At 38.7% G+C, this 27,107-nt stretch overlaps 1 protein-coding gene across 3 annotated transcripts in view; it reads right to left on the minus strand.

The window, feature by feature from the left end:
• The window catches only part of LOC124153447, a 76,813-nt gene that overhangs the window by 10,307 nt on the left and 39,399 nt on the right, over positions 1-27,107 (minus strand). For 2 of the 3 annotated variants that reach the window (XM_046526602.1, XM_046526601.1), the window contains exons 3-8: positions 20,209-20,554; positions 19,260-19,522; positions 16,468-16,617; positions 15,030-15,282; positions 6,871-7,253; positions 615-1,050 (exon numbers count right to left, since the gene is read on the minus strand). In XM_046526602.1, the coding sequence (XP_046382558.1) occupies positions 615-1,050; positions 6,871-7,253; positions 15,030-15,282; positions 16,468-16,617; positions 19,260-19,522; positions 20,209-20,529 (1,806 nt within the window). In that variant the 5' untranslated portion in view covers positions 20,530-20,554. The remainder of the gene's footprint in view (positions 1-614; positions 1,051-6,870; positions 7,254-15,029; positions 15,283-16,467; positions 16,618-19,259; positions 19,523-20,208; positions 20,555-27,107) is intronic. The other variant, XM_046526603.1, reaches the window with a different exon arrangement.

The raw sequence follows: 27,107 nt of genomic DNA on the forward strand, positions 1-27,107 counted from the left end.
TGAAGACTTGGCTGTTGTTTTGAAATATTCAGGGTAGGTATATAAGATCGACGCCAGTCAATATTTCCTGTGCGTAAAAAAATGTCATCTCATTATTTTACATCTATGACGTAAAATTTTTACTCCTGAGGTAGAGATAAATTTTGAAAATGCATTAATCTATTTCGACGATCACGGGGAAACACTTGGTAAGTTATTGAAACCAAATTTTACAGGGGAGCAATTTTAAACTTCAACTTATCAAAACTCGTCTAACCTTACATACAACATATAGTAAGTATATATTTACTCACTCTATGGTAAAGGTTAGACGATTTTTGATAAGCCGTTGAAGTTTTAAATTGCTATCCTGTAAAATTTCAATGACTTATCAAGCCTTTCCCCGTGGCTGTCGATTTATATCCTGAAAATTCGAAGATGATAGTGTAACGTAAATTCTTTATGAGCTGGGAAAAAAGACAGTACAACCGATGGAGATTATGTGTGGTTATGTGTCCTCTAGCTTCAAATCAATTGGCCGTTCATCGGTATGAATTTCATCATAGTGTGCGAAATAGAAGTTCTGTGTTTTATTAGATTTAGTTATACTTCGGCGGTAATTTTTGATGACTTACATCGTGCCCATGCCCTCCGTAGGGTTTTTCCTGAGTGGTATTGTGCCGGGTTGGTTCTGTTTCCGAGTCAAGGATCACTTTAACGCACTTGTGGAAATCTAAGTTGACGACTGCTTCCTCAGTGGGAGCTGCTTTCGCGTTCTCTGCGGTGGAATTCACGTCCTCTGGAGTCGTTGTGACGGCTGCGTTCTGCTGAGCCTCTGTCTGATCCCTTGCATCCGACCCGGTCTTGATTTCGTCGGTGCCGATAGGCGCTTCGTCACGGCTCTCATCCTTGAAGTTGGGGCCGAGAAATTTGGGCTGGACGGTGTACTGGGAGATGGCCCGCCTGATGAACGGCGTGATACTCTCCTCGCTCTTCGAGTCGCTGCCGTCTTGGATGGTGGGTCGAGGGAGTAATTTTTCCTTCTCTAGTGCATCGTCGTATTTCTGTTCCCTGAGTTGAAAGTGAGGAAACAGTTCTTGCATGATACTGCTGATAATAATTATTTGATGTGATATCTAAGAATGAGGCACTATACAAAAAGATGACTGTATAACATTTTTATGTAGCGGAAAATGGAGAAAAAAATTATGTTCTGGGTTTCGTTACGGAATGCGACATTGGTGCCGTTAACCTCTGAGAAATGATTATAGACTAATAATAAGTGGAACAGTCGAGGAATTAACTGCTAAAACGAGAGGAACTACAATGATCACACTTTTTTTTACAATAGGGTGGTTTCCTATTTTTTTATTGCCCAAATCGAAAGATTGTTACTCCTGGAGTACGCTAGAGTATATCACGCTTTTAGATTTTTAAATGACGGTATCTATTTTTCGCGATTAAATGCAAAGTGAAAATTTCAAGCGCGCGAAAACGCGACGGCTGAGTATGAATGCTGGGAAAAGCCCGCGTGACGTCATTCTCGTTGCGGCCGCCGCTGTGTGAGGCCACCTTGGTGCGAGGCTATGAGTGCCGCTACGACGCAGGCTGCTAGCAGGTAGCGCTTGGCTTAAATGAGGATTATTAATACCCTATCAAATCAAGGAAACTTTCCGACCTTGGGCAATTTTAATAGGTGATTATGAAGAGATGTTTCCCTGAGCTCTGTGCCTCATGCATGGGTTGGTAATCTCAGACGATGTAAAAATCCAGACTACTCGTATAGTATCTAGGTCCCTGTGACGTCACGTGGAGTGGCATCGCATGGGCGCCAACCTGGCCTTTTTCAAATGAGGTTAAAATTGACCATTGCCATTCGTCTAAACTGGGATTTCTAAAACCAAATAATTTGTACATTATGAATACACTAATGGTGGGTAACTAATCGCAATCAATGCCTTTCGTTTCGTATCTAGTCCTATGGTTTACCCCGAAAGAAAATATAATATTGAGAGAAACACTTTTCAATTTATTTGCAATTTTTCTATGATACGAAAATACATGATTTATGGGTAGTATAGATTATATATGGGCGTTAAACAAATGCCGCGGAGCGAGCAAATGCTGCGTTGCCACGTCTTACGAGCGAAACTTGGCTTCCCGATAAGCGGCACTGGCTCGACGGCGCGTGATACTCTTTAAACATTTTCGTTATTTTACTACAATATATGCGTTATAAAATACGCAAAAGCCATTATATCAATCTAAATTCATGTTTGCAACTTATTGTGGAAGATGAATGTTGTAAACGTAAGTTTTCCCTTGGTTGTGTTACAAAGTTCATGAAGTTGATGAAACGGCTAATTTTACGTTTCGCGCTGTAATTTGTTGCTCTGGCATGTCTACAATTTTGAAATTTTCATAAAACAAAAAATAAATTGGAATTGAGAATAAAATTTTATTTAAAATGACGTATTATTCATTATTATGGCATGGACTGTAGTCCATATATAAATCTGTAAATTACAGCGGAACATCATTTTGACGCCGAGAGTAATTTGAAATTTTATTTCACCCATGTCGCATTGGGTTGCCATACCTATCCCATTGCGTTTTTGAAAGATTTGACGAATACGAACACCGTTTCTCAACTTGATTTCTCACATCCATTTCTCCGCAACATATATTAAACTGATTTAACAGGTATGCAACGGGAAACACTAGGAACCCGAACGTTGCATGCTAGACATAAATATAAAGAACAGTTCTTGCCACGCCTTTCAATCTGCTATATTGTCATTTATTGCACTGGCGTGTTTACATTTTTGAAAATTTCATGAAAAAAATAAATTGGAATTAAGGATAAAATTTCCTTTAAAATGACGTATAATTCATTATTATGGCATGCACTGAAGCTCAGATATAAATTTTCGAACTGCAGCGGCACATCATTTCGATGCTGACAGTAGGCATTTCAGCTCTACTATTTAACATCCACTACCCAAAATTCTAATTTTTTAGGGCATCATAAAGGCCGGTTTCATACATGTGCAATAGGCGTGACACGTTGCCTTTTTTGGTAAAAGTAGATCATGTCGATATTTTGAGATGAAAGATTTGACACTTTCCCGGCGAACAACATGCATAAACTCTTCTCGCGATACCGCGCGGGTAAGATTATGTAAGAGCACCGACGTTTCGAGTACCGACTCGTTACCCAAATAGGTAAGTCAATAAATAAAAAGTAAGTAGTTAGGTTTCGTTAGGTAGCCGTGAGAATGGGTAACGAGTCGGTACCCGAAACGTCGGCGCTCTTACAGATTCTTACCCGCGCGGTATCCCGAGAAGAGTGTATACATTTTGTGATGAATTTGGTATTAATAAATCTATGAACCCAAATTTGTCTCTACGAGTAATTTTAAACGCAAAAATTTTCGATTTCAGTGCAGGAAAACGCAGTATGACATGGATTGTTGTTGAAGAGCGCCATGGATTTCGCATATCCTAGTAGTTACGCAACTCAACTAACACAAATCTGGCGCTCGGTTTGAAAATAAAGAAATAATTAATGGATCCCTAATGAACTACAGGAGATTATTTCTATTTGTATGACTTAAAATCAACGAATCTATCATGCTTTCACAAAGCAATATTTCACTGTTACATTGTTTGGCGAAATGGAGATAATGGAGTTTGCCAGCAGAGTCACACGTTAGAATTATCCTATGAGTAAGCAACCCAAATTACATATTATGGTGCAAAATCTCCTCAACAAACTTGGCTGACATAAAGAGTTTTTGTAGCTTGTTTCTATATTGTATGGTATGAAATAATCTGGTGAAAATTCAATTACTAGTAATTATGGACTACGATCTCAGTGCTCCTTTACCTTGGGCTACAACTTTGGCGCAGAGGAAAGTCTTTCGCTATCACGTGACTCCTAGAGCTGCACTGGCGGGTTTGTTTCTCATTTACTCCTGGTACTTTTACATTTACTTTTCGCCCATGTCAGATAGGTCAAAGGGTTGGGGCCAGGCGACAGGTAGTCCACGTGATGGTATTACGTAAACAACACTATCGAAATAGAAGTGGGAGACCCTACCAACTATCTCTTCCCTGAAAACATGGAGCTTGACCAAACGAGCCTCGGATGAAATCGAAGGACCTTGGTATTAAGGGCGGGTGACGTAGGTGGCTGCGAGGTCGGCAATATCCTTGAGGCGTATCATGCGAAATCCTTGCAAATACATTTGATCATCAACAGCAGCAACTAAGAAATAAGAAATTAAGACCAAGAAGATGGAGAAGAAGAACGCATCAATGGGAATGACAATGATGAGGACTGGTAAGATTGAAAATATAAAAAGATGCAGAAAGAGAGGATAGATATCTTGGGACTACTTGAAGTGAAGTGGAAGAATAGAGGCGACTACTGGAGTGATGGGTACAGGGTTATATTATAGTGGTGGGAAGGAAAGTCAACGAGGGGTAGCTTTGGTATTAAATAGGAAGCTCGGTAATATAGGTAGGTAGAAGTGGTAGGTATAGATCAGATAAGCAACCGGATTCTGGTGGTAGGAATTGAGGCGCGACCCACCAACGTTATGGCGGTTCAAGTTATTTTAGGACATGATGGGTAAGGAGAGGCAGCTTCTGGATGAGATTCAGAGGAGACAGAAAGTATGGATGGAGCGAGAATTTAGCGGGGAGGAGATACTGAAAACAGAGTTAGCAGGTAGAATGTTGGGTAAACCAGGGCGGGGAAGGAAGAGAATCGGATATTCAGATGGAATGAAAGGAGTAGGCCTAATTATGAATTGATGGGGGAAGACAATGAAGGGAGGGGAGTCTGCGAGGATACTACTTAAATACTCCGTGCAAGCCTATCTTAATCAGTTGAATACTATATTAATAATCTCAGTGCTGACAGTATTTTTTGGAATTTTATTTTAACAGCTAATGCTTTGAAGACGGTACACCAAGGGTGTAGGAAAAAAATACAGAGTAAAATGGTCCGTATAGCCCGAGAGCAAACCAGGTCCACCAATGTTTCCTTAGTACCAAGTTTCCTTAGTAATACCAAGTGCTTTAGTATATTATTCAAACCCTATTTTATTGTGCTTGTATTACATGGATACTTCCACTGTCAATGAATGATTTTGAGCAGCGAGTATGTGAATTTTTCTCTTATGAGCCACCACACATTGTATGCAAGCATCAACAAGTAAGTTACGTAGGCTGTTTCGTGGTTCCGATCGTTTAGGGATACAAACAAATAATGGTAGATATTGTGGCTTTTATTGGCTAGCAATTAAGTTTTAGTGTGCACACTTGGCTTCATTGTGGCATGGCTTATGAGTGTTGAAAGCTGCAGTGATGATACCTGCCTGTTTCCCATGTTCGATTTTCCCACATTTTGTATTTATCGACTCATTCGTTATCTTTGCAATTGGCCGTCTGGGTTTGAAATGATTCTAGAAGAAATGGAGGTTTTGGGATTAATTTGTATTAATGAACGTTCGGAAATATGATTTTTAGTAATTTTTATCTGAAAATATAAAACAGGATAGGTGAAATGGAAAAATGCTGTATTATTTCACGCACAATAATGGCGTTCAACAATTTTCACTTTCCATGCTGAAAATAAAATTTTCCGTAAAAATATATGTTTATTCAAGGGCGTACCCAGAATTAAAACTAGGGAGGGGGGGGGGGCAAGCCATGGTTGTCCAAGTTGTAGGTAAGATTTAAGCATGGAAAAGGTGAATGAAATTAAAATTTTAAGGAAGCTGTAACAGCTCTATATTAGTTTTTAAATTATTTGCATGAAAAAGTATTATCTTCCTTTAAGACATTTGCGATTTTTTCGACATTGGGGGGGGGGGGGGGGGGGGCAGCTGCCAACTCCAGCCCCTCTCTGGGTACGCCAATGTGTTTATTCACTAGTCACTAAGTATTACGAGAATAAAGGCTGTAAATTTGATAACCTTTGCGTAAATGCAATCCTTGCGCTAGTATAGGAAATGAAGATGAATGAAAGAAGAAGATGTTTCAGTCTGAAAAAGTCTACAAGCGATGCAAGTAACACTTTACCCTGAAACAATTTCTTACGAGACATGTTATCAGATCCCCACGTGAAATGGTGAGTCCTTCACTTCCGCCCTATTACTACGAGAATCATTAAATAAGCCCAGAATTAGACTTTCCGAGAGATCTTAGTATAAAAAATTAAATTTTCCCAGTAAATAGCACTCTTGACCAGTCAGCTCTTAGAGTTTCAGTAGTATCCATCCAATAGTTCCACTTTTATTAGGGATTTTAGGTAATTTATTTCATTTGTTTAAAAAATAGATATAAGTGAGTCTCGTGCGGTGATCAAACACTTATTTTTGAAAGGGTTAAGACCGAAAGAAATTGAATCTAATTTGAGTGAAGTTCACGGAAGATATTGGACCGGTTGACGTAATAAATCCAGAAAAGTGTCATCCTATAGAACAGAAAAAGTAGCTATTTTAACAAGACCATATTCGGGTGCTTATCTGTGCAGCTGACACTGCCAAAATCATGGAATGTTAGTTCCAACTATTACAAAATTCACTGCATCCTATTTGCCCCCCAGTGACTTTTTAATATTTCCCAACCTGCAGAAATGGCTCGGCGGACAAAGATCTACGTCTAATGAGGCCATCGCCCAAAAAATGCCTAATTTGAAGAGATTCCGAAATTCTACATTTTGAACGGCTTAGTGTTTGAAAAAATGCCTTAAAAAGTATATCGCTGATTGGAGACTATGTTGAAAAATAAAAGCAAACTGTTCCAAAACATTTTGTTTTTCTACCTTTTTCTAAAACCTTATTCAACGACCCTCGTATCTGCCAGGGCTATACATACTTTTCCTGTCCCGGCATTGGAGGAACCTCCGGGTCTTCAGCTTTTTCGGTTGTTGCCACGTTCTTATTTGTGGGGTTGACCAAGTCGGCCTGCTCTTGGTGAAGATGTGAGGATCCTCGCGGAGACGGGCCCCTTGTGGGCGGTCGAGAACATTTCCTTTCCGGGGTCTTTGGCACCTTTTCCTCCGAACTGCCTTTGCCAATGGCGTCGGCATTCTCTTCGGTGCAGTACGTCCGCTCGCCGCAAGAGGTTGAGGGCCACTCGGCCGCCTCCGTCTCCTCCGACGTCTCCTCGCCCTGCATTTCCGCCATGCCTCCGCTCCTCCCGGCGGCACTCCTCGGCCTCAGCCGGTCAGACGGGCGCTCTGCGGGGTGTCTTGCCTTCTGGAATGGAAGCTCTTCGTGATTTGGGAAAGAGTTCAAATTTTACACTGACTTCAGAGGGGACGGAATGATCAAAAGCATTTTTTTTTAATTTTACGGACACGCGGCGCGAATACATAAATAAATAAATAAATAAATAAACACATGGTATAAATAAATACATGGTATCCGGGTTCGAATATTGGCGAAGGAAATTGATATTGCCTGCGGAATTTTAGCACCTTGTGTAGACTTGCGGGAAACTACATAAAGGTGCATATCTAGCTAGCCAGCCGTTACATTAGCCGGAGGAGTATGTGTCTCTACCTGTCCGAAGACGTTTTATGAGTGAGTAGTGGTGAGGAGCGTGTGGTGAAATCACGCGATCCTTACTGCTCCTCACTCTTAACACGTCTTCGTACAGGTTTAGATTCAGACTCCTCTTCAATGATGATTGCCTAGCCAACCGAAAAACCCGTTTATTAGACTTTTGTCCGAATTTTAATTGGCTTAAGGAGATATCTTATAAAATCTTTGCTTGATACTTAAAATATCACGGGTTTTCTGTGCATTTTGAATCATTTAGATTTTTTTGGAGAATGTAATCGTTAGTCAGTGGTGTTTGTAGAATTGATATCTATGCTTCATTATGTATAGTTAGTGTGGATAATATAATTATTATCGTAGGCATATGTTAGAGGATTGTGTTCTACCTTGAATGTTGTATTGATTGTACACTTGCTGTTACTTTTTATGGAAAAAATGCATCTTTGCTAGTCCGAAATTGGTTTTGTCCCTCAATTCCTTTTATGTATTTTGAATCAGCTTTCCCTTCATGGAAACGAAAAAAAACTTATGAATGTAGGTACCGAATACTAGTGTATTTAAGGCGGAATATTGTGATAGTAAGTAAAGGGAGGATTTTATTGTTGAAGGGGATTAAAACAACGCAATTGGACTATTTTTATGGATATATCTCACTTCGGGGTACCTTGAAGATTGTGGGAGTTAGAAATTTCAAGCAAGTGCAGCATTATGGAATGGACAATTTCCGCCCTTCAAAAATAGGTTTTAGCGAGTTCCCCGAATGGGATAATAACAGTCTAAGCCGATCCATCTTGTCACGCTTAGATCAGGCTTTACAGTTAGTATGAGTTCGGGCTGTGAGTAATATTAGCGTTTTGTATTCGAATGCAATGAACATTTTTCTACAGTCTCAATTCGTCAAATTTCTGTGAGAGAGACGAATGCAGTACTAAATAATATCCTTCATTATCATTTCTGGATGTGGAGATGGCACGTATCTGGTGGAACTGGGGTTGTAAATGTACATTAACGGCTACGTCAAGAGTCAGAAAAAGAGGACGTCATGGCTGCAGTTTCACCAGTGAGTAAACTCTAGGTCTTGCCTACGCAGCATAAACATCAACTCGTGGCCTCTCTCTTGTCACTTCTTCATTAACCGGGGTAATAATGCAGTTGGATATAGAAAGCCATAATGACTTATTGGACGTGCTGAATAAACAGATTATTTTAGCCGAAATAGCCCAGACGATGATTATCGCTTTTCATCCAATTAACATAGTTTTGTGTCATGCTGACCTAATAAACAAGAGAGTGTGCATTTACTCCTTGATTTTGATCTTATTTCCTGTCGTAGCAGCTTGCATATTTTCATGAGTTAATGTCTCGAAAGAAACCCGTCTGCCTGAGTGATGAGCTGTAGCCTAAATAAGGTGAAGTATTTTCATGCAAATGATTTAAGCTAGATGAAGTGACGTTGCTGTAGAATAGCCAAATTGTTGTGGAGGCAATTTTCTTCCTTACGTCCAATGTTGTCCCTTGTGCAACGTTGTTAATATATTAGGTAGGGGAGATAAAGAGAAATGATATAGCGTTATTCGCTAATCTAGCAATTATCGATCATTCTAGATTCTCTAATCATTGAGACCAATAGGTGCTTCCATACTCTTTCCTACAAAATTCAATCCACTCGCAGAAGGCTTGATAATTATTTTCATAATTTCATGTAAAAACATTTATCCACATCGGCAATTCAAATTATGCAAGAATGTTATGACAAATTTGGAACCACTTCCGTCGTTCATACAGTTTCATTTGACTTACCTACTCGAGAACAAAGATAAGATCTTTGAGTTTTAAATAATCAAGGGTATATATTTTGTACACCCACAATACTAGACAAACCTCGCAAAAAACTAGCCGTATGAATTTTATAAATCCTGAATCACATGGTTCTTTCCGTCCCTTCCGAGTGATAGCTTAGCGATCGCTCCAATGATAGGGGAAAAATAACAGTTCTTAGCAATTGTTTTCCGCGATGCCTCTAGGGGCGAAAATCCCTCTTCCAACACTCGGCAGGCCCCTTTTCCGTCGCTCGTACCATCTTTCAGCCAATCAGAAACATGGCCGCTAACAGAGATTGTAACGCCACGCTTGGTTTTTAATTCCATGATAGTTCTAAATACGAAAAGCGACGGACGCAATTGAAAAAGGGGCGGTTAGCGTGTGAATCAGAAAAAGATGGAATCGAGCGATCACTCAATTGGCCCCTGAAAGCCTGTCGCTGGAGCTCTCACTCTGAGGGACAGGAAAAATTATCGTGTGGTTGAGGATTAGTATTCATTTGAAGCCTAAAGCCGGCGAAATCTGGGTTCAAGACGCAATGAATAGACACCTTGTTGAGGATTTTTGGTGTTAAAATGTGCACCCTTGCGTACTTGTAGTCCAAGCTCTCGCCGCTAGGGACACACTACGGCGCAACTTGTCCGCGCACCTCCAGTAAATGCTGTGAGTGCCTGTTCGCTCTCTCTCTCTCTTGAACTGTAAGGTAGAGCATCAAGGAAACTTCTCTCTCGTTTTTTGTACTCCACGACATCTCGTCCGCTTCACTAATACTGTTTGAGAGATTAAATCTTTTCTTAAAGGAGATTACAAGGAATAAAGGCCAACGTGCCTAAATCCTTGTGCATGCATAAATAGCTATAATGCAAATCACGAAGAATCATTCTTTTCTGGAGGGATGACATTTTTTATAAGCAGCTTAATTTTTAAATGGAGCAAATGAAATATCTCACCCTTAGTTGAAATTTGGCCCTAGGAATCGTTAATTGCGGATTAAAGACGTGTTTTTGCTCTTTCCATGCAGAAATTCGTGGATGCGCTTTAGCGTTGCTGGAATCTAAAGTTTAGGGTTACCGCCTCGCAATGAATATAGAATATTGCTAATATTCACATTTTCAACCTGATTCTGTAGACGCTATTGGCATCAATCAAGGAGGCTATCTGTGTATTCGTCACAATGTATTATTTACTTCAAGTTTAAAATTCATCACTTCTCAATAAACTTTTAGAAACAACAACTCTAATTATTGCAAATAATATCGAGATAGACCACTCAAAACCTATGAAATATGTAAGGTGGGGCTGAAAACCGATTGTAATTATTAAATGTATATAAAATGGGTAAAGTCAAATAGCTGATTTTAAAGAAAAAAAGTTTTAGTCGATTGCCTCACCTTATTTGAAATTATGTAGCTAGCCTTCATATGATACACACTACACAGATGATACATAATATAATGAATGCGATCCGTTAAACTCTGGTGGTAAAATTTCTGTCAAAGGAGTCGATCTGGATTGGGGTTCTTCAGGCTATCTCTAAGAAATATTTCGAGGCGATAAGGATTTGCTGGTTTATGCGAGTCATGGTTATGATTGATGACATTAAGGTGTGCAAAAAAACTCTTGGAGGAGCAGAAAAACATTTAGCTACGAGCTCAAGGGATGCTGGACCTAGCGCATGAAAACTCATTAAGAAAACTTAAGTATCATTGGCATTGGCCAGATTGGCATATCACGAGAGACTATAAGTATTTTCTCTGACAGCATATTTATATTATTTTTAGAAACGGGTTTTCGGTTTCGTAATTATTTCTTTCCATGATTTTTACGTTTTCTTCTGATTTAAAGGTCATAGTACAGAAAATCATGCACTCTTGTTTTTGCAGTTTCCAGTCGTGCTGTAATAGTCAATTTCCTTTACTATGGAGATTTTTACCGCGAAGGCGCTTGTCGCAAAATGAGGTTGGCTGTAATTTCCTGTTTTATCCCTCGAAAAATGTAGCGTTGGAGAATATTTTGATGAATATATCTCCAACATAATGGTATATGGCGGAGATGACCTACGGAAAAGGGGAAAATATGCGCTATTGTGGGAAAATTAGAAAAGAAATTCGGTGTCAGTATTGACCACCTCTCAAAGGGAGGCGTTTATGGAACTAGGGCTTAGCATGTCATGTACAATAATAAATATGAGAATTTAATATAATTTGTACAAATGTACAATTTATATAAAATTCTCATATTTTTGTTTCAAAGCTCCTAACACTTTTTTGCCATGTTATTGTTTTTTAATGAAGTTGTAACTTGTAATGTAATGCTTTCTATGTTGCCATTGTGTAGGATAAATGGAACCTTCTGACAAATGATATGGCTTAAAAGGACCAAGTTTGCATATGCCAATAAAGGCAATCTATAATAATAAAAAACAATGTGAATTTGACGAGACTATTTTGAGACTCTTTTGAGTCACTATTACTGCAACTGCTTTAATATTTTATATATTGTAACATTTTAAAATTTTGTAATATTTTATATACTGTGACTATTTATTTAACTGGATGTTAACGAATGAAATTTTTTTCATACGCATGTTAAACTATCATTTGAAAAAAATGTAACTATGAAATGTATTATTTAAACATTTAATCCTTGTAATTGTAACTGCAATAAACTAAATTATTAAATTATTATTATTATTCATCGGAATGATTTCTGGACTTCGTGCCGCAGACATAACATTCAGCAAAGGACCGCAATGCCTCAGAAATATATCCGGCTCTACTCGGACTTGAATATGGAACCTCGGGATTATCTTCATGAAGAATATTTTTTCTGGCCCGATGAAACGATTTGAGTGCAATTATTTTGGGATAAATTTAATATAAATTTCCATCATTATTTTTAGTTGCAGACAATTAACAATTTTATTTTATAAAGTTGAATTCTATTGGAGACTTCTGATATTTAGGTCTGTGGAAGCTTCGCAGAATGGGCGTGTAACTTAAGAATTAAGTTTATGGGGCATAATTAGTTTTTATTTTATTACCTCTAAGTTTCAAATTCTGAGGTTGAGTAAATGTTTAGTCTAGTGGCAGAATAGAAAAAGTTTTCTCTGTGCTTCTCTTGCAGGGCACGATTTACAAGAAACCACTCAAAAGTTTTGCAGCCATAATTTTTCGTGGCCTCGTCCAGAAGATTAGCCTCCCCCACCCTACCGCGCGTTCGTCTTCCGGCAATTTTTAGAGGGAGCCACCATTACTTGAGGATGTGACAAATGTGAAATAAAAGTTTGGTGTTAAACTTATTTTCTTGTTGATACAATTCAGAGTGGGGCAGGTGGGGTTGGTAAAAAAGAGGTGGCTGGGATGAAAGAATGGTTCAGTGGTAATGGGTTTACACGGATGGGAATTGGGATAACAAGACATTTCGCCTCAATATATGTGGGTAGAATGGCTCGAATACGTTTTCGGGGACGTCTGTGATGCGCGGAAATATGATGTGAGACATATTTTAGACAAGAATCCGGGCGCTAAAAATTTCCCGGTGTGAGTCCCAAAAGTAATCAGGAGTTGAAACATTTTCATTAGTTTCCTGTCCATAGCTCTTCTACAATTTCTGTGATTAAAAGTCTAATGCTGATATGATTGAGAACTATCATAAATGCTCAGTTGAACCAGTGTCTCGCGCGTAGAATTTAGAGCCGATCAGCAATCTAAAAATCTAATTTTACTATTTCGTTAAGTATCCATAAGTTCCGTTATTTCCCCAGAAATTTACTAATATCATTTTGAATTTATAATAGATATTGGAAGAATAGCATGAAATAAAAACGCCATTTAACAAATCACTTGAGTGTCGTAATGGGAAGTGGTGTTAATGGGCTCGGTTACCATTTTTATGAATTGTCAGTTGCGATACGTGTAATATTTCTAAACCTGCCGCGTGAACGGCGGTGAAATATACAAGAATTGCCATGAGAAAAAATTCCCCTGGACCGGGAATCGAACCACGGACCTTTGGCTTTCCGGGCCACTGCGCAGACCACTACGCTATCCAGGTTCTTTAATTCTCATGGCAATTATACCGAGGCTCATGGTATATACCGAGGCCCAACACCTAGTACCATGAGCCTCGGTATAATTGCCATGAGAATTAAAGAACCTGGATAGCGTAGTGGTCTGCGCAGTGGCCCGGAAAGTCAAAGGTCCGTGGTTCGATTCCCGGTCCAGGGGAATTTTATCTCATGGCAATTCTTGTATAGTTGCGATACGGTTCGAACGATAAAAAGATCCGTATTTTACCGTTTTTCGATCCGTCATCCACTTCTCAAGCCGAAGGTACGCAGCGAAAAATCAACGGACTCCTCTCTCTCTCGGAATGCTCTCACTAATTAGTTAATCACGCCACGGATTCTTGTCGAACGGCTCGCCGCTTCTCCGCTACTTCTCGGCTAAGCTAATCAGGCAGTCTAAGGGATGGGTTTAAGTGAGATGCGTTGAGATTAAGTTTTCAATTAGGGTGCCGTGAATTTTAATCCCATTCCCCCAATGCTAATCAGTTATCCATCTGAAATATTACTTATACTATGATTATAATAATTCTTCATTAAAATAATCTTGAATCCGCCCTAACCTACATCCACTATTGCACCTCTGATGGGAGAAGATGTTTTGAACCTTAACTTATCCATTATCATACTTTACTATGAGTTGAGTAGCTAGGTTGAATACTTTATGTAAGTACTACATTGACCGTTATGCTAAATGCAACGTTTTATAACGGAAATTTTCAAATCATTAGTCACTGTTTGGGGAAATCAAATGAAAACTTACGGATTTATAGGTAATAGTTTTTAGGAAAATATTTAATTGGTGGCGATTGTCATTAATTCAATTTTGCCCTTTAATTAAGTCACACGGGATCTTTTCCTCCATTTCAAGGAATTTCGTCGATCTTACTTAACAGAAAATTTATCGAATTTCCCAGATTCAGCGTTTCAATTCATAACGCCATGAAAAACTGATTGGCAGTCATCGTAAAAAAAGTTGTTTTGTTCACAATATACATAGAACCTAGATATAAATGTCAAGTGATGGATTTTCTTCATCTCCAGGTATATACCCATCTTCAATGTTTCAAAATCGTATTTCTAATATGTCATTCAAGCAGTGCTCCGAAAATGTTAAAATTCATGTTCATATATCGTATAATTTTATGGTAAATTACCTTAATGTTTGGAAAGGAAATTGCTTAGCTTTTCTACAAAACACACACTTTATTGCCGACTAGTTTCGGTTACACTGTACCATTATCAAGACTAGTCAACTAGTCGACTAGTCTTGATAATGGTACAGTGTAACCGAAACTAGTCGGCAATAAAGTGTGTGTTTTGTAGAAAAGCTAAGCAATTTCCTTTCCAAACATTAAATATGGAATTCTACAAAGTGAAGGCCTCAACAATTGAGTTCATTAAATTACCTTAATTTGCATCAAGACTTTACTTTTCTACCTTAAATTAAATTTTGATCTCCCATTAAAATGAATATTTCGTGAAATATACATAATATGAGAGGCTGGAAAATTGCGAAATTAGTCCGGAATTTGGGGTGTATGGGGTTGATATTGTAGTGGCCACCATGAAGCCGTACAAACCTCTTCAAGTCGGCCCGAAGTGTGAGGCCGTGTAGTGGCCGACCGACCCCGGGATCCGCCGCCGTCGGATAGGACGGTGGTGGCGGACGCCGACCGCTTGACTGCCACGATTGCTCTGTCCCGGCCGCTCCCGTGGTTCGGTAGCGGCTGCGTGCGGGAGGTCGCCGAATGCGGGCGACGCGGCCGCGACGGCGCTCGTCGAACCGTAGCCTCTCCCTCGCTAGTCGTGTCCTCGGCCGACTGAGTCTTCGTCCTGACACAATTGAACAGTTTAATTCCTCTCTAGTTTTCCGCTACCAGTAGATGAGATCGTTCCAAGCTGACGTTTCGACTGTTACGCCGCCATCGTATTCGAAGCAATTATTTAAAACGAAATAAAATCCAACTCAAGAGATATTGCTTCAGTTTCATGCGTACGATGTTGGAGGTAGCTATCGAAACGTGAGCCTATAGCGACCATATTTTGCTTTTTCAGTATTCGCCGCGAAAAAAGTAAATCCTTAAGCCATTAAACCCAGTGTTGCTTCTAAACAACATCGATAATTATACATTTTCAGCTCCATTCAGTTTTTCAAAATTTTCACTTTCATTTTTAAATTTTATCTCCGTTACTCCCTAAAAGAGCACAATGTGGCCTTTACATAGGGAGTATGGACAATCAACAACAAACGATCACACACACCCATTTCCTGGAAGGGGCGTCCTTTACAGGCGGGACTCCAACCCGCGACTGCGGTATGGTAGGCGAGGACTTAACCCCGCCGCCACCGAGGCCGACATTTAAAAAAATGAAAAGTCTTGAAATTTAATTTCTCCAAGAGGCAGCTATGGTTAGAAAGGGTTAAGGAGAGGAATTTATTCAACTTCACAAATCGTGGATGAAACATAATGCTGTGGCTTCTCCGCGTGAAAATTAGGAAATATACATAAACGATTTATCGCTCACAAATGGATGCAGTTCCAGCTGGTTCAATGGCAGCGTGAAAATCTCATCCAGAAACGCGCGATAAATATTTCAACGTAACTATTTATGAGTATGTTTACCCCTAATTCCGTCGGTTAAAGAGGTTTATTTTTAACATATATTTATTCTCTGTCAACTTGCAACCATAATTAATTTCATAATGATCAAATAATAAAATAATATTTTTCATAATGATCAAATATATTACATGTAATGTGCTTAGGATAAAACTGTAAAAATTTGCTTGCGAATTAAATTTCAATTGGTTTTTTTTTACTTGTGTGACAAAATTGTATGATTTGCTTTTGAAGTAGTGCTATTGTCTTAAATGAAGGAAAAAGTCGTTTTTGGAATAAATATTCCATGGTCGTAATTTTTTTTGACCGGCTGTGTCTAATTCTGTGGATAATATCAGAAATGATTTTGAAATGGGAAAGTACTTATCTAGAGTAGATGTCGTCGAGCTGAACTTACCCTGTTCTTGGCGCTTGCGATCCAGGATTGGATTGATTGTTCAGGCGATTTTTGTTTTTTGCAGTGATACTCGATGGTAATTTTTGGATGGGAGACAGCGGTGAAGTTAGCTGACTGTTGTTTGGACGTCTCCTTAATTTTTCATTTCGCCTGAGGTGCAATAAAAATAATTAAGTAGTAATATCTCAGATTTTCCCGGCGTATTAAATGCAAAAAAGATTCACGGGTTTCCCATTTTCAAATGACGATCCCCTGAGGATGTATAACAAGTCGTTTTTCGAAACGTCGGGAGACATAGATCCAATAGGGTGGTATCCTATTATTTTTTATCGCCTAAATAGAAAGATTATTACTCATGAAGTACGTATTTCACGCTTTTAGATTTGTAAATGACGGTATCTATTTTTCGCGATTAAATGAAAAGTGAAAAATTTCAACCGCGCGAAAACGCGACGGCTGAGTATAAATGCTGGGAAAAGCCCGCGTGACGTCATTCTGGTTGCGGCTGCCGCCGTGTGAGGCCACCTTGTTGCGAGGCTATGAGTGCCGCTACGACGCAGGCTGCTAGCAGGTAGCGCTTGGCTTAAATAAGGATTATTAATACCCTATCAAACGAAGGAAACTTTCCGACCTTAGGCAAATTTTAATAGGTGATTATGAAGAGATGTTTCCCTGAGCTCTGTGCCACATGCATGCATTGGTAATCTCAGGCCATGTAAAACTGCTGACCACTCGTATAGCATCTAGTTCCCTGTGGCGTAACGTGGAGTGGCATCACATGGTCGCCAATCTGGCCTTTTTCAAATGCGGTTAAAATTACCCATCAACATTCATCTAAACTGGAATTCCTAAAACCAAATAATTTGTATATTATGAATACGCTAATGGTGGGTAACGAATCGCAATCAATGCCTTTCGTTTTCTTTGGTGAAGAAAAGTACCCTATTACCCGGTAGGAATCCCGAGAATATTTTCTGCATTTATCAAGAAGATTTGTGTGAATAAACGGTTCAATGCATAAGACTTGCTGGTGTACTATAATTAATTACGTATAATTACGTCTGTGGAATGAAAACTTAAAAATATTAATTTTTTCCGTAGATTTTCTGTAGAATATGATTGTACTACTACAAATTCTGAATATCAATTCTTGCCACCTTAGAGTAAGTCTTTTAAAATAAGCTTATGGTAGCCTGTCCATTATTTCAGTTTTTTTTTTTCAAATGTTTTTTTTTCGTTTTCATCTTTAGGGTTGGTTACTTTATAAAATGCAGTGATCATTGGTTATCCAGAATAATATCTTTCTATTGAAGAATTTCCACAATTAAATTTGCTAGTGTGGGGAATAGACTTAAGAGAAATGTAACCGGATTCGTAATTTCTGTTGGCCTCAATATATAAATTTCTTGCTTCGAATCCTTTTTAAAAATTGAATCATCCTGGGAGATTACATCTACGCCCTCAGTCTACGATAACCTAACTATGTAATCCTTCAAATAAAGGCTCCACATTGCTCTCTTTACATCAAACACCTATTTTGAGGCTAAATTTGTCCTTGGAGATTATTTATCGGGATACTTATTAACCGGGGAGTATTTGTCTTCGGTTAATTTGATATTGATGCTTTTTATACCCTAAGATTATCAAATGTTTAGAGCGAAGAAATAAATACAAATCAGCAAGGAACTATTACATTATTTAAATAATGTTAAATTATTATGGTTTCCATTATGTGGAGAATGCAAAAATATCCATAATTTATCCTTTTGGGAAGGATGATGACTCCATTACTTCTACAGGGTTATATCGGACAAGTATTTTCTTGGAAAATGTCATGATTACTATAATTTATACACAATGGTTTTAGGGATGATAGTGCCAACTATAAAAGAATATAATTATGTTAGTCTGATCAATCAACGACCCGAGGACACTGGGGTCAGCCATCGAAACATCGCATCGCCTATGGCTAAACAATTAATCCATTTGAAGATCCGTGAAGACTAAATCCACCGATTAGCGTTAATATTTGTCTCATAAGGTCTTACAGAACCTTGAAGATATTTAATGGAGTTGAATATCTATTTTCACTACTCCGTAGACAGCATGATACTGGTTGTGTTTTACTCGACCATAAAATCCCTGGTTGTAAAATGACAGCCCTCACTGTCATCAACTGCATACCACCTCCATATCAACATGTCATCTACCCTACGAGGCATATATGAGGTATTTCGTGGAGAGTCAGAATTTTTACCCAATATGCACTAAGCTTCCATCTAAGTCGGGTGGTACCGCTGTGACTAGCGCGCCTATGTGACAGAGATTGGCTCTTTCCAAGCTTGCACCATTCATTCTGCTTCCAAGGTATTTAGAACCAGAAGTATGTGCATCCGAAACTAAGGATTTAAAAAAAGCCTTCCACCCATCATTTCCTCTGGGAATATTAATGTTTCATGACAATGTGAAATCAATTAAGTAGCTACACCGCCAGACGGGAGATAAGGTTTTAAATGCACCGGAAAATATATTTTAGAACATCTGTATTTTCAAATCCATTTTGCCGCTATTTTGATTATATACCGCATTATGTTGAGTTTCTCAAAATGACGTTAACGCCATTTAAAAATATTGAAGTCTGAAATTAAAAAAAAATAATGCTAAGCTTAAAACGACGGGCAGACAGTGATGTCCATCTTAATTACAGCTGGATATTCGTAACGCTTATTTAACGAATAGGGAATTGACTCACTGTTATGACCTCATGGGATAATAATTAGACCAACTATTACCTCACTTTGACCACTTCCACCATTGGCTTATATTGGTACCAATTGGCCGCTGTTGTCTGTTCTGACGGCCTCGTGGTGTCATCATAGGAAACAGGCATGACCTCTGGGTCGCATCTGGTGCACCTGCTCGGTGGTGGGAGCTGAAGCAATGACTTCCCTCGCGGGTAGATGAATACCCTGGGCTCTCTCTCCGACGAAGTGCCATAGTCAGACACATTATCCACCCAGTAGGGGAATTTCTGCTCTTCCATTGCCGACGGCGGCTGAGCATAAGGAAAGCAGGTATTAATAAAATTATGTGCCGACCTAAAATTAATAATGCTTATTTTAACAAAATGAAACTTCAAATATTAGATTAAATCAATTATTTTAAATGTTTTATTACTGGAGGAGTTCTTTTAATTAGGTTCTACCGCATGACGTAATAAATATCATTTCCAGCATAAGTGGGGTCGCTCACCGTTTAAAATCTGCATTCGAACTGACCGAGGCAGTAAATTATTTCCTTCACTCCTGATTGTTTTCTCAATTTTTTCTGGGAATGAAGTATTAAAAGGGAGAATGGATTGAAGTAAGAAAAAATACTTCGAAAAATTTTAACCTTTGAAGCTAGCTCATGGAGCAATAATAATTTATTTCGGAGACCGCTCAAACAAAGATTTTGGGCTGACAATTATATGCAATGAAATAAGCTCAAGATGAGTCAATCATATGAAAATTGTAGTAGAGTTTTACTGCTGGAAAATGTCGCCGAAAAAATAGGAAAATTTTGTTTCGTTAGAAATAAATCACGCTACCTGGGAATTCGCCATTTCAATTTTTTCTATCATATCAATCTAATTTACGTTTAATAATCCGAGGTTTTAACCGATATCCTTGGTCCCCTCTATGGTCTTGCCTTGGATTTGAAGGCCGGTCAACATAATGGATGTTGCAGCACCCAACTCACCGTCCATTCCGGTGCCAATAGGCCGCAGTTCCAGACCGCAGGTACCGCGGCATCCCGGTCGAAGTTCACGGCGGACGCCCTCCGCGACGCCTCTGCCCTCCGCGAAGCCTCCTTAAAGGCGGCCTCTTCGCTGAAGGCCTGGTACTTGCCGTGGTGGTGGCAATGCTCGCCAGCGGCGCCGTGGTGGCGGTCGTGAGGTCCTAGCCATCTACATTCGTGGCACTGGTAGCGCTTCAAGACCGGGAGCGGAGTGTGACCGACGAAGTGGGATCGAGGGAAGCTCTGGTTTTCGCTGTAGCGGAGGTGTTTTCTTAGGTCCATCGGGAAGAAATTGTAAGGAGACTTCCTGGGAATCAGATTAAAAACAAGATTATTACAATATTACATTTATACTGTTCCTTGATGAACTATTCTCCGTAGGATTCGCGGAGTGGTGTGATGATGTGGAGCCCTGCGCTGCTGATGTAAGGGTTCCAGATTAAAACCCTTGGAATCCCTTGGGCTCGCGGTTCGAGTTGGCTATTTCTCCCCTCAATGGCATATGGGAGGGTTGTTTAAGTTGGAGGCCATGCTCCGGAAAGAAATTTCTTATGATGATAAATGTAATATTTGCGCCTGTGATGTGGCGTCAGCAAGGTTTGCGAGAACTCACCTCGCAGTCGTGGCACGGATGGACTTGTCGGGAAAATTTGTGAGAGTTGTTGGGAGAAGGACGGATTCCATTTGCGTTAATGTGGTATCAATTACTTTTTTCTTTTCATCTGACACTCGTGAACCATGTGTTGTGTATAAGTTCGCATTTTACTGAAAAAAATTTGTCCTACATTCTGGACGATTAGCAGCATTCAGCGGAACATTTTTTTTTGAGATTCTTCAAAACCACTCTGTATGCGATATTAACCACTACGGCTCTTTTTTCTATGAAGCCCCAGAGATTTTTTTTGTAGAACCTTATTAATTTTGCTCCAAATGGAAGTATTACTCTCTATTTGTTTGGTCTGCGACTCTTGTAGCAGTACTCTGGGCTTATGTTTTTATCTTTTTAAGATTTAAGCACTGCATTTGTTTAAGCTGCAATTACGGTCTAGGAATAAAAACGATTATTAAATTTTTACTGGAGAGTCAGAAGAATTCCATTTAAATATTACATTTTAACGTATTAATAAACTCGCTTTGCTGTATGTCACCTTGTCCGGGTCAAATCTTGCAACTCAATTTTAATCCACTTCCCGATTAGCTATGAAGCTGAAATTTCCAGGATAACTCTGAACCAGATCGAAATGTACTATTCCAACACTTATTATGGTTTTTACGAAATTCTCGATTGTTATTCAGGATTTAAAATTTTAATATGGAGATTAGTTCAAGAAATGGCCACCGAAATCTGATAGTAGCACTGCGATCGAGGAATGAGGATGATAGAGCCATAACAAAAATTTACTTGCATCAAAGTTCATTGAAAAATTCATTTAATTAAAATTTACTAACAAAAGGAGAAGGAGAGAAAACAAGAAGAGGAGATAGATAAGGTAGGAAATTTACAATTTAATTTTTGAAAAGTCAAATTCTTCATGGTTTATGTGCAAATGAACAATTCCTCGCTAAAAAATATGTTGTTGTTATCACTTTGAATTCAATATTCCCTTTTGTTTTGCAGTTATTACTTACTTAAACTATACTCGCGCGTACATTTTGCCGACTAATATCCAAATTAAGATGATAAATAATGTGTATTTCTCTAGATATTTATGATTCAAGGGCATTTCTACCCTTACCGAAATTTGAAAAATAAAACCCGGCCGATCCTCTTTAAGGAAACATGGCTAAATGTACAAAAATTTTCTCCCCCAACGTAAAGGCGAAGCGAATGCCTCGAATCGCCGAAAGGGGTGTATTTTTTTCATGTTTTTCTGACATGGTACTCTACCTTTCTGCCAATTTTGAACGAGATCAGAGAAGGAATCTTCGTGTCTGTTCCTTTCAGTTCTATTCGGCTTTGAGTGTTCCTCATACTGATCAATGAATACACAGAGGTTGGCCGCCGTCGACGGAAGTTTTCCAGCCCTCGGGACGGCGGCATTTAGCCACGGGAGCGTATGCTTTCAACGCCATGTAAGCGATGCTTGTCGAATGCTAGATAGCACACGTTTGCAAGTTCCACTGCCTTTGTCTGACAGGATTCAAAGACTTCTTGAATTCGTTTGATCTATTTTCTTGAGGCGGTTTTTTAGAGTTATTTTCGTTTATCTCCAGAATAAACTACGCTCACAATCATGAAGTTTATAATACATTTTTACCTGTCACTGATTATTTATTTGCCATTTTGTTGGGTCACTTTTGCCATGATTTGTCAGATTTATCTCGGAGAGACATTATTTTTTCTGACGAAATATGTATCTGTATAATCTTACATTTAGTTTCGAAAATTATTATTTTAAATAATTTTGTTTTAACTTTGCCCGAAAAACTACCTTGATATTCATTTGAAACTGAACCTGCTCGTTGTATCTCCTCTTTATTCTTGAGTTTATATGGAATAGGTTTGCTAAGGAGCTATGTATAACATCTGTTCTTCCACCATTTATTGCTTTGTCCCGCAAATAGGCTTGATGGGTCTGGATCGAGACTTATAACATGTAGCCTACACTCTGATGGTATGCACGTACAGCTTTATGATTAAAACACAGCACTTCTCTCTAAAAAGCCTTGAAGTCTTTAGTTGTGAGGTTCGTAAATTGTTTCTCTTGCTAGCGAAATAAATTTCCGCGCATCAGTGCCTATTTTATTTCATTGGCTAACCCAGTGGCCCTAACTAGTATCTAAATAGTATCCGCCATTATTTATCAGTTACAGAGGGCGCTAAAAAGATTATTAGTTTAAAATTATTATTATATTTAGTGATAGCAAATGTTGAATTTGGTTCAAGTGTTGCATATGGAAAAATTAATAATTTTTTGAAGAATTTTAATTTTTGTATCTTTATAATCATGTTCATAATTAACTTGTTTTATTTGTACAGGGATATTGAAGTAATTGTCTTGCTCATCTGTACCTGCTATCTTGTCTCACCTCTAGAACTTTGTTATAAAATCACCTTTAAATTTAAATATACCTGATGGTAGCCGACGCTGCCATTTCAAATTTTATCACTGTTCTCAATTTACTCAATAATTTTAAGATAGCTTAAGTGAGTATTTTGAGATCTTAATAATTACTTTGAGCGCGCCTCAAGAGTTAAAGGGTAACTTGTTTGCCCAATTTTCTTTCGGTAGCTGAGAAGAAAAATAAAAAGCTTCTGTCTTAAAACGGGAAATTTTTCTGGATGGAGTTCTGCATATGGATCTCACTGAATAGCTTCCTAGATATCAAGTCTTCATTTAACAAAATCTATTCTTCTCTATTATCTGGGAGCATAGCCACTTACCAATTCAGAAATCTTGCACCTCGTGTCTGTTACACAAACTTCAAAAGACGCTCGGGAAAGTACCAATTTACTAACGCAGTATGATATCTTCCAAGTTATGATAATGAGTCGGAGATATATTTCTATTTTTCAGCGTATCATAATTATTTTATTAAACAGTCTCCACTTGCGTTGGTAGTGTGGGGTAGCTGAATTTCGGAAAGCTTTACTGAAGAGCTAAGTTAGGTCAAAGCTCCCATCTATTCTGAGCGCTAGGAAGTTCGATCTGAAAGTGCTTTCTGCCCTGTTTAGCCTCTCGGCTGGCCATCAATCATGACCTACCGAGTTTCCGGTGGCTCTGCTCTCGAGATGTGCGAGAGAAGTCCCCAACTGAGGGTATCACCCCGTTGTTTTTTGTTAGGGTCCATGCTGCCGGTAGTATTCCCGTCCTAATCACCAATGAGCCCTGACTAGACGAAGTTTATCTCTACCTTCGAAAGCGTAATGCCAAGGTTTCCAAGGCTATTCTTGGAGTTACGAGGGAGACGAAGGCAGTAAAATGGGTGCTGTGAAAGGTTGGCTCTTGAGTTTTTAACTCATTGTTTCGTGAAACCTTCACTTGCTTGCTTTGCAGTGTGTTTGCCTCCGTTTAGTGCTGGGATTTGTTCGAGCCATCGGTGTGATGACTATGAAGCGCGCTTGACTTACATGGAGAATCCTTATTCAGTTTTGGAAATTAATTATTTATGCAGCTGTCTCATTTCATCGTCATCTCACGTAATTTTTTGTATTTCATGTGAGGCGGGTAGGCACAAATTAGTGAAACAGGTGAGATTCCGAGCCATGGTTCCGAAAATGATCTTGTGGCAAAGATCATTTTATTCTTTGTTAGTGAAGTTGCCAAGGTATTGATGATGTGTTGCAAAAAACATGTTCCTTGAAGCCTGAGGTGTCGAAGTTAAAGTCATTGACTCTCTTTCAAACAACTATGGCTAAGTCTGGGATGAGCTCAACCCTCACATTGCCTAAACAATCTTAGGGTTGAATCGCTGTGTAGGAAAAGAGCGACAATAGAATACAGCTTTACCGCTGGAATTTTCAGAATTAAAATTCACTAACTCTTGGTTAACTATGTGGTATTCCATTATTTCCTGGATATAAACAGTTACTTATACCACTTATTTTATAAGAGCGCGACCTGGGTTTCAATGAGTAATCATCATCATCAGGCCTGATGATGATGATTACTCATTGAAACCCAGGTCGCGCTCTTATAAAATAAGTGGTATAAGTAACTGTTTATATCCAGGAAATTTTCAGAATTAGTTGCCTACTTGATATTAGCCTGCAGCTGGGCAAATCTGTTGCTCTATTAATAATAAAATAATAATGGCAGGAGTGAAAAATAATTGCATATGTTACAAATACCTCTACTATAAAAAAAATTGTTTCGGTTGAGTCGATAGACGTAAAAAAAACTGTTATATTATATCATGGGTATGAAAGTTGAGAATTGTTCTCAGTTTTTTGTCACCTTATTAATATATCACACTTAGATCAATTACCGTCGGGTTATAATTTTGTAAAGACTACGTAGCTTTACAGAAGAAGTTTATATAAAATTTCCCTAATCGTTGAAAGGAAAGAAGTTTTTAAAGCGATAAAGTGGCACACAACCCTAAGGTAAATGCAGAAATTCCAGGATGCGAAGTATGTTATACGAAACTCGATATTTGATATCTTCATTTGGAGGTGAATCTGACTTCAGGGCTGACGATAGACATGCTAAAAATTATTTTAAGGCAATAGAGCGCATCCTTGCATATCTTTTCGTTGGTTGAATCAAGGTGCAATTATCCATACACATTATTCATGCCCATGGTAATTGGGATATTAGGTGGTCTGTGCACGTTCGAGGGGAAAATGAAATTTTGACTAAAGTTTTTGGAAATAGCCTTGTAAGCTTCAAAGGTTAAGTCATAATTGTAGAAGATATTTTTGCGCTTATTTTGCATGCCTTTGTATTCAAAATGTTTAAGAGAAACGCCGGGAAAGGCCAGACTTAGGAAAATAGAATTGCTATGAATTGACGGTCCTCTAAGGACTTTAAATGGCGAATTAGATGGTGATGAGAAAGACACGAAAAGTCTAAATGAATGAAAAAGAGGTGTATAAATATTGGGAATGTAAGATGAACTACTTCCTTAAAATAACCACGGAAATCCCTGATTAATTTTTCCTGTTGAGTTTTTTCATTGGTATTTCATGATAAAAAATACATTATTTAATTTGAATGTATATTGGAGTAAGTTGAATGACTTATTTGGCCGAATTTTAATGAGGAAAAAATTGAACCATTACTTTCCATTCACGCGTTGGCTTTCTGTCATGGGTACATCATCTCGTCTCACTCATCATCGGACTCGTAGCACCATCTACTCGCGTGGATTAGATAGAGCTTTAATTGGAGGTGACTAATTGAGGATGGGCACTTATACGAGTCGTGTATTATCATAGGCGGATGCCGTGTTAATAAAGTTTGGCTAGCGTCTGAAATATTTATTATTCACGATGCGATCTGGGGAGAAATGCAGAGTATCCACCTGCCCGCTTATTCGAACCCGTGATCGGAGTAATCCCGTGGAAGGATTGCTCATTTATTGCCCTTTATGCCGTTGTCGTGGATATATAATAATGTTCCCATCCTCAGGGCTGAATGTTGCCCTTAGGGTGGAGAACGACTCGTACCCCGAAACTTCGACTGCCATGGAGATGATTACCCGGTGGAGCACCCGATCAGCCTTCACTACCTTTATCAATTGAGTTTTTAATTTCACTTTAGAAAATACGGCATTCTTTTAATCAATAGAGGATTTCGCCAACCGTGATCCTTTCTCTTGTATGACACCAGAAAATTCTACCTTTCTTTAGGTCTTTTCTATGAATCTCTTTCCATATTATTAGCGCATGACTGAAATAGTGAACTTGTGGAAATTTATCAATATACTTTTAGGAGACTACATTTTTATACTCCATAACGAGAGTAAAATTGTTGACTCAAGCCAGATAGTTTATATCACTTAAAGCGGTACGGCTGAATTAATATTATTCAACCACGTATTTTTTGTTGATGTATTTGAATTTTAGGAGCTTATATTGATAAAGTAAAGTATGTAACCTTCTATCATGTGAAGAATAGTGACACCTACAATGGAGTAACTATGCTACATCTAACAAGTATTTGCTGTAATGAGAGGAAATCACCCAATGGATTTAACCTCATGTATTTTAAATATGTACAGTGGCGCCGACTCCATGGGGCCTGAGGGGGCCCAAGCCCCCTCAAAAATTCGTTATGGGTGAGAGAAAAAATGTGTCAAGCTTGCCGATTTTCCCCGGAGTGTTCAGATATCGATATTCGAATTATCAGGGGTCTAATGTTTATCATATGACTCTTCTTAAATGCTTAAAAAACTTAAAACTCACCACTTATAAA

This window comes from Ischnura elegans, chromosome 2 (assembly GCF_921293095.1).
Source record: "Ischnura elegans chromosome 2, ioIscEleg1.1, whole genome shotgun sequence".
In the NCBI taxonomy this organism is placed as follows: domain Eukaryota; kingdom Metazoa; phylum Arthropoda; class Insecta; order Odonata; family Coenagrionidae; genus Ischnura; species Ischnura elegans.